General features: G+C 55.4%; 1 protein-coding gene across 1 annotated transcript in view; it reads right to left on the bottom strand.

Annotated features, from left to right (window-relative positions):
• Positions 1-6398: 6398 nt before the first annotated feature.
• The window catches only part of IL17REL (interleukin 17 receptor E-like), a 3333-nt gene continuing 1678 nt past the window's right edge, over positions 6399-8053 (bottom strand). The window contains exons 5-10 of the mRNA XM_012648755.1: positions 7943-8014; positions 7817-7871; positions 7172-7335; positions 7061-7105; positions 6751-6808; positions 6399-6463 (exon numbers count right to left, since the gene is read on the bottom strand). Of these exons, the coding sequence (XP_012504209.1) occupies positions 6399-6463; positions 6751-6808; positions 7061-7105; positions 7172-7335; positions 7817-7871; positions 7943-8014 (459 nt within the window). The remainder of the gene's footprint in view (positions 6464-6750; positions 6809-7060; positions 7106-7171; positions 7336-7816; positions 7872-7942; positions 8015-8053) is intronic.

Raw genomic sequence — 8053 nt, 5'->3', positions numbered from 1 at the left:
ATGTTGTGTAATTTCATTAAGAGCAAATTAATATTTTAAGAAAACTTTGTTGTTTTAACCAAAAATTTGCCTTTTTAATTACAGACAACTTGATCACATACAAAATCCCTCATAGATTCCCGGGAACCTCATCCCGACGTGCACAGACCATCCACACAGCTTAAGCTTTCTGTTTTGTCCTCAACTTCCCTTTCTTAGATAACCAGTTACTTTATTTTAGGACAAAAAATTACCATACAAGATCCTTTCTCATACAATCTTATTCTCCTTTCAGTTTAACCTTTCTTACCAAAAATATATTTTTATATTCATAGCCATTTTTATTATCTCTCTCTCACTTTACAGTTCTTTCCTATCTTGTTTTTATTTTCTTCCTAAACCTATATTTTGTATCAACCTTTAAATAACCCCTGAATTAGACAAAATTATATATATATATTTTTAATAAGAGCACATTTTATGCCTCTTTTATAATTTTTCTTATTAAAAACATAACATTCTTTGGTACATTTTGTATATAGAATCACATGTATTGACTATTGTTATTTTTAGTAACTTTAAATTTTAAAGAAAACCTAAGAAGCAGGAAATCATGAATTGTCTGTCATATATCGGTATTTTATAGATGAGAGCCATTTTATAATTTTTAGAAAATGTGTTCTTATAATTTTTCTGGTAATTGAAAATGACTCAAACATCTAAAGAGTGTCTTTAATATAACAAAACTTTAAGATTCTAAATTATCTGAACACTTGGTAAGCATTTATCCCACTTACATTTACCTAATTTACTTAGTTATCTGATCAATTTACTTAAGTCCCAGTTATCATTTATTTTCTGTTAACCGTTTTTACACTCTGTGAGTTAGATATATAACACAGACCTGGAATCAAAATATAGTTTTAATTACTACTCTTAAACTCAAAAAATGCTGCCAAGAAAACAAACATAAGTATTCCAGTAAGACTTGCCATTTTGAACAACGTAACATCTACGTTATATAAACATAGGAGAAGTTCTAGAACGCATCCTGTTTAAAGGTGTTCACTAATTGGATGCTGCCAAACACCCACATTCCAAAGCAAATCTATCGACACCGCACAGACGCAGGGTCTCTGGCCGAGCTCCGGGGAGCGAAGGCCCCCGCCCCTCCCCAAGATTTACTGAAAATTCACTGACATGGGGCAGGTTGATTAATAGGAGAAAAAGTTACAGACTTATACGGGGGAGCCTGCAGAATGAACACCCAAAGATACAGGGGAGATTGTCCATCTTTATGCTTAGGGTCAACAGAGCGTGGACAGCTACGTAGAAACACGGGTGGACAGGAAGGGCGTGAGCGAACGCGCAGGCCGAGCCCGGCCCCAGCGAGGCTTCTGTCTGGACTCGGCCTCTCCGCGGTGCACGGCGTCCTTCCGGGGGCGGGCAGGGCCCTTTCTGCCATGGAGAACTTGTGATCAAACAAGGTAGGTCAAATAATTAATTTATGCTTCTACATAGAATAATGCCGGGTTTTAGGGCTGGCTTTGGAAAAAGGGTTCTGGCTTTTACAACGACCTGGCTTGGGGAAGGGGGTGCTGGGTTCTGTGGCACCCCCGGGAGAATGGGATGACAGGCAGGTCAGAGAACGGCTGCTGCCAAGGCCTGCATTTTAGGGTGGTTCTCCGAGCCCCATCAACGTGAGATCACGTGACCGTAGACCAAACGAACCTTCAACACCAATTCCTAGCACCGCAAACAATGACCAAAGGTTGTAACGTTTTTTTTTTACATGAGGATCAAGATTAAGCTATTTTAAGAACAATTTAAATAGTCTCAAACATTTTCCAACTTGAGTGTAAATCTGAGCACATGTAATACTTCCAAAGAGTCAGACTGTTTTGAGATTCTCTTTGGATTCTAGTAACCATTTTATCTTAAAATAAATCACTATACAAAAATTAACAGTTTGGGGACTTCTTTCCCCTCAAGAGTGGCAGGACCAGACCAGGGCAACCAAAGGCTCTGATGGAAGCTCTTAAAGGGCAGCTCCCGGGGCAGCCTTGAATCCCTGACAATACTGCTGACACCAGGCGGGAGAAAGAGTGAGCTAGAAACAGGCGCGACCCGTACCTTTCCACAGACACCGAAGTCAGGGAACGAAGCTGCGTCTCCAGTTAGGATTGAGAGACCAAAACCAAATATCTGCATAAACCTTTGACCACAAGTTTCTGTTTTTGCGCTCTTGTGTACTTGATGTTTTTATTTATTTTAACTTACTGACATTTATTTTTGTTTAAGCGTGTCTACATTTTTCCTAAGTACAAACCTTAAACACATGCGTATTTCTGTGGATAACTCAGGAGATTTAGCTATTATCATTAGACCAACGATATTAAATCAGCCTTATTACCAAAAATCATAAAAACACACATCATTTGGTTTTGATTGGGTTCACAGTTTTATGAACTTTGTGTCCAACTTTGACATCTTGAAAATATAAAAATGACTAATAAATGCAGGAAAAAATGTACACGGAGGCCGGGCATGGTGACTCCCGCCTGTAATCCTGGCACTCTGGGAGGCCAAGGTGGGAGGATCGCTTAAGCTCAGGAGTTTGAGACCAGCCTGAGCAAGAGCAAGGCCCCGTCTCTACTAAAAATAGAAAAATTAGCCAGGTATGGTGGTGCCCACCTGTAGTTCCAGCTACTGCAGAGGCTGAGGCAGGAGGATCACTTGAGCCCTGGAGTTGGAGGCTGCAGTGAGCTACAATGATACCAGTGCATTCTAGCCTGGGTGACAGAGCAAGACTCTGTCTGAAAAAAGAAAAAAAAAATGTATACTGATAATTTGAAGGCATTTTTATTTTTGACGTTATCAATTATAATTTTTTAAAAACCCGATTTACCAAAGATTAATAACTTCACGTGAGTTCAAAAAATATTTGCATTTAATTAATTTGTGAGTGCTCCCTCATTTATTAGCCAGTCTGGTACCATGTAGACACAACATATGATACATGCACAAAACTCATCTAAACACACACGCACGCAGGCACGCATACACACACACACACACACACACACACACACACACACACACACACAGCTCCAATAGCTTTTACTTCGCAACTCTAGCCATGAGATAATAACACAAACTCACCAGTTGACAAGACAACTGCATCCAGATGACTTCTGATGAAACCGGAGCTTGTTCACGTGGCCAAACCTACTCGCCCTCACGGGTAATCTAACAATGCCAGTGGATCAGTCTTGGGTAAAACAGTTTCCATGGCAGTTTGATTTTTAAAAAACCTCTTTTACTCTTTTTTTCCCTTCAGTTTAAAATGAGTTTTCAATCAACGGAAAAGAGCCCAAACTCAAAATAATTGAAAGAGGTTTATTCTGAGCAGAATGTGTGCAGCCAAGCCCGGAAGGCTTGACCAAGTGGTCTTGCTGTTGGGTTCAGTTTGGTTTGTCCATTTCAGGGGGACAGGAATTAAATCAACACATGGAAGGCGTACATTGGTTTGGCCTGACAAGGCAGGACATTTCCAAATGGGGAATTACAGGTTATAGGTGGGTTTAAAGATTCTTTGATTTGTAGTTGGTTAAAGAAATGGAGCTTTGTCTAAAAGCTTAGACTGTATTAAGATAAGGACGTCTGTGAATCAGAGACAAGCCACCGGACGTCGACGTAGACTCAGACTCACGACATCTGTTAAGTAAATTGAGGACCTGCAGGTGTGGTTTAAACTTCATCTTGCAAAGCCTTGGGCCTGGTAATGAGTTACAAGGGCATCTCCAAGAAGGGAGGGGCGTGACGAGGCCGTCTGACCTCCCTTCTCAGGGCCAGCAGCTCGGCTTTGGGGTATTTCTGGGGTCTCCTTGGCCAAGAGGGGGTCCATTCAGTTTGCTGGGAGCTTAAGATTTTTTTTAGTTTATACCAGAGAAACGAGTGACCACAAGACAGTTTGAGCTGGCAGCTTCCCAGGACGCATGGGGTGGGGGCATTTAGACAAAAAACGGGCCCCTCCTGGGGTGAGGGGAGGAGGGCTCTCCAGAAGCGCTGGATCTGGAGGGGGGGCGGTCAGCCAGGAGAGAAACCCTTGTCCTGGCAACCTGGTGATCAAGACAAGGAGCTTGTCCTCAAAGACATTTCATCCCAGTAAAAGCCAAGGTAGGGGTGGGGGGCAGATAGGAGACCTTGAGCCTTTTGGCCCCCGCGGGTGTCGGGGGCGCTACTCCCCTCAATCCATCCTCATCCTCTCCCTTATCCTCCCAGACAGGACTACTCCTCCCAGAGGACAGATGTGGCCCCCTCCCCTTGCCCTCCAGGGCCTGTAAGCCCAGCGCAGCCTGGTCCCCCAGGACAGTCCCCTCCTCCTCCTCCTCCTCCTGCTTGGGGGCAGGTCAAAGGTCGCTGGGCCCGCCCCTGCAGCTGCTCTCTGTCCTCTCCCACCTGTGCCCTGGCTGCATCCCCAGGGGGAACCCTTGGGGCAGGGCAGAAACAGACCCTGCAATCCGAGAGGGGGGTGGCCGGGTGCGGAGGGGGTGTCTGCGCCTCAGCCCGGCTGCAGCCCCCAGGACACCCGCCCAAGGCACCAAGCGACGTTGGTTTTCGCTGGGTGTCCGGCGGGCGAGAAGGAGGCAGGCGGCCCATCGCGCCCGCCCCGCGCTCGCTCGGTTTGTCCCAGCGCCGGGTGCCCAGCCAGGTGGCTCGTGCAGGTGGCGCTGGCTGGCGGGGCTCGCGTCCCCTGCGGAGGTCGGGCGGGGCCTCGCCTGCGGCCCAGCACGCCCTCCCGGCGGCCCGTCCTCCAGGCCAGGAGAGAGAGCTGTAGCCCCAAACACCTGGGGCTCTGCAGGCCCCGCCCAGGCCTGGAGACCCGGTGCCCCAGACGGCAGGCAGCTGTCCCCTCTCCAGAGAGGCTCCTGAGGGCCAGCGGAAGAGAAGCCACTTGGACCTCAAGGTGGCAGCATGCCCACCCCCCCATGTCCCCAACCTGGCTGGGGCCGGGCCCCTCCCACTGCCCCTTGGGCCTGTCCCTGGGACCCTGGGGCTTGCCCAGCGTGCTGTGGGGCTCTGGCAGTGGCTGGGGCCATCTGACGAGCACGAGGTGAGCTCCGGTCCACATGCCGGGCCCGGGGTGGCCACTGCCCCTTTGGCCACGATCTGCTGGAGGCGACCTTTGCTGGGGAGGGGGACTCAGCCAAAAGCCTTGCTGGAGGAGGGCTGGACGGGCCCAGGCGGGTCCCTGTGTGTGGCAGGGTGCAGGCCACCCTGCAACTGCTGTGGCTCCGTGCAGCTGGGAGACATGACTGCACCCAGCCTGGCCTGTGGGTGCTCCCTGGGGAGGGTCTCAAGCAGCCCCGGGGGCCTGTATGCCGGCCTCACCCCCACCTCTCCCCCTCTTGAAGTCCACCCTCCGCCCCTAGCCAGGTGAGCTTTTGGGCTTGCAGGTGAGGTTCCTGCTCCAAGCGCTCCCGGACAGGGATGTAAGGCCACGCGCCTCGGCCACGCCCAGGCCCCACGTGATTAGCTCTGTCCACTAGCACAGTCCTCTCCGGGTGAGCCCTTGGTCCCGAGAGCCTGGGCCTCAGTGGCTGGGTGAGCCGAGGGGCATCCCACGTCGCTGGGCAGCGGGAACCAGAGCCCTGGTCAGGGGAGGTGGACACCTAGGGAAGAGGAAGCCACTGACAGAGCGAGGCAGGGAGGGGTGCCGGGGGGCCCAGGGACGACAGGGACAGTGAGGCCATGGGGCAGGGGCAGCCTCCACCTTGGCCCAGGAGCCTGGTCTGACTCCTGGCAGGGTGGCCCCTCTGCCCTCCGTCCCCCAGGTCCCCTGTTCGGTGCAGCCCACCCAGCCCACAGTGGGAGGCAGGGCACACCGAGGTCCAGCCTTCTACACCCCCCAACCCTGCACCCCCGACGCCCGGCGCTCACTGCACTGGAGGTCGCACAGCTGCTGCGGGATGGAGAAGTGGACGTCGGTCCTCAGGCCCTGCAGGCACAGGGCGGCACAGGGTCGGCTGGACAGGCCGGTTTGGGTGTGGGGGAGGCAGTCAAGGCTGGCGGGGCAGCGCCACCCACCTGGATGCAGACGCCTGGGGCACAGGCCTCTTCCCTGGGCAAGTCCAGGAAGGCAGCCGCCGAGTCGGCAGTGGGGTCACCCTGGATCTGGGAGGGCGGGTCACAGGCAATGGGGGAGGGCTGACCAGGCCACACTGTGTCCTTATCCCACAACCTCTCGCGCCAGCAGTGCCACCCCTCCCCGCCAGGCAGGCCAGACCGCAGGCAGACCCCTCAGGGCCCCGGTGGGCCGTAGGAGCGCTGCAGGGAAGTGACGTCCCGCCACCCTCCCCAGGCCGGGCCCCCCCCTCAGCTCACTGAGGCGGGAGGGAGGGGGCTGGCCGGCAGCGCTAGTCGGCAGGTAGGCAGCTGCAACTTCCCTCCGCGACACAGGCGCACCTGGAAGTGGGCGGGGCTGGGCGAGAAGAAGGCGGCGCGCACGAGGCCGGGCTGGGGTGCTGGCTGCACGGCCATCTTCCAGGCTGGGCGGAAGGGTGAGGTCCTCACTGGCCCCGCACCCCGCCCACGCCCTCCCTGCCCCACTGGGCCTGACCCACCCACTCCACCTGCCCCGTCCCACTGGGCCCTCCCTGGCCCAGCACCGGGGGTCCTGCCATCCTGGCCAACACGCAGCCTGGAAGCAAAGGGTGCTATCTGCTGCACCCCCAGGCCAGCCCACCCCTGCCCCCCAGGAGCGCTCACCTGGGAAGCGACGTTGTTGGAAAGGGCACCTCACCCGGAACCCCAGGTTGGTGGAGAACTGCAAAGAGGGGTAAGGACACAGGTGTGGGCGACCCGGGCTGGGACGCGCTGGGCGGACTTCAGGGCTCCCTCCTTCCCTCCCGGGGCCCTCAGCTCCCCGCTGTCAGATGAGGAGGGGGTCAGAGGGGCAGCTGGGAGGCAAGGCCCTCGCCTCTCCCTGCTCTGATCCGCTGCCCCCTGCCTGCCTCCTTGCCCCTGCCCCCTCCCTGAGCGTGGGCAGTGCCCAGGGCGGGCCGCACTGGCCACTCACCTTCAGGCAAAGCTGGGGCTGGGTGTCCACCAGTGGGTACAGCACCTGCGGGGGCTCCGGTCAGGGCTGTGGCCGTCCTCCCCCACCCCCACCCCTGCCCGGGACACTCACTCTGCCCTGTGCTGGGCGGCCGGAGTGCTGCAGCTCCTGGCAGGGGGCCCCGGGTCCTGGGCACCAGCACAGGCTCACACGACCACTCACGGGGCAGGTGGGCTCCCAGCTCAGCGCCTGGCTTCCTGGGTGGTAGTGGATGGCGTCCCACAGAACCTCCGTGTCTGCAGGGACCCTCCCCACGAACACAGGTCAGCCGGGCCCTATGGCTGCCAGCGGGCCCACGGGGACCCCCTGCAGTGACCCTAGGGCTGGAGGTCAGGAGCAGTTGTCCTGCGGGTCTCTGAGCCCTGGCCCGAGTCTCTGCACGCACGTGGCGGTGCGTGTGGTGTCGCTGTGTGTGGTGCGTGTCACTCAGCAGAGCCCAGCGCAAGGCATCGCTCCTGCTTCCCGGGAAGCGCCCTCCACAGACACGGCTGTTCGGGTGAGCCGGGCCACCACACGTGCACACACGCACACACACATGCACACAGGCACACACACAGTGCACACACGCGCACACGCACACACAAGTGCACACACACACGTGCACACACGCACACACACGTGCACACCCACTTCCGTGCACACGCTCTCTCCCCTCGGGCGTCAGGCGGCCCCGCCCATCTCGCGCCCTTGTCCCCTGGGCCACCACAGGGCACTTGCCAGCTTCAAAAGGGCACATCTGGATCCGCACGGCGTCGGGGGTCGCAGGCCAGCCCTGCGGGAGGGCTGGGGTCAGCGCGGCCCCCCATTCCCCCCACCCCCGGTCGAGGCCACACCCTCACTGACCTCCAGGCAGAGGCAGGGCAGCGCCTGGCTGTAGGGCAGGGACACTGTCCGCGACACGCTGTTGGCGGTCACCTGCCGGAGACCGGGCTGAGGGGCGCGCCGGGCGGGGCC

The sequence above is a fragment of the Propithecus coquereli genome, unplaced genomic scaffold, assembly GCF_000956105.1.
Source record: "Propithecus coquereli isolate 6110/MARCELLA unplaced genomic scaffold, Pcoq_1.0 Scaffold294, whole genome shotgun sequence".
Classification (NCBI taxonomy): domain Eukaryota; kingdom Metazoa; phylum Chordata; class Mammalia; order Primates; family Indriidae; genus Propithecus; species Propithecus coquereli.
The sequence above is the reverse complement of the archived record's forward strand: the minus strand, read 5'-3'. Positions and strand labels throughout refer to the sequence as shown.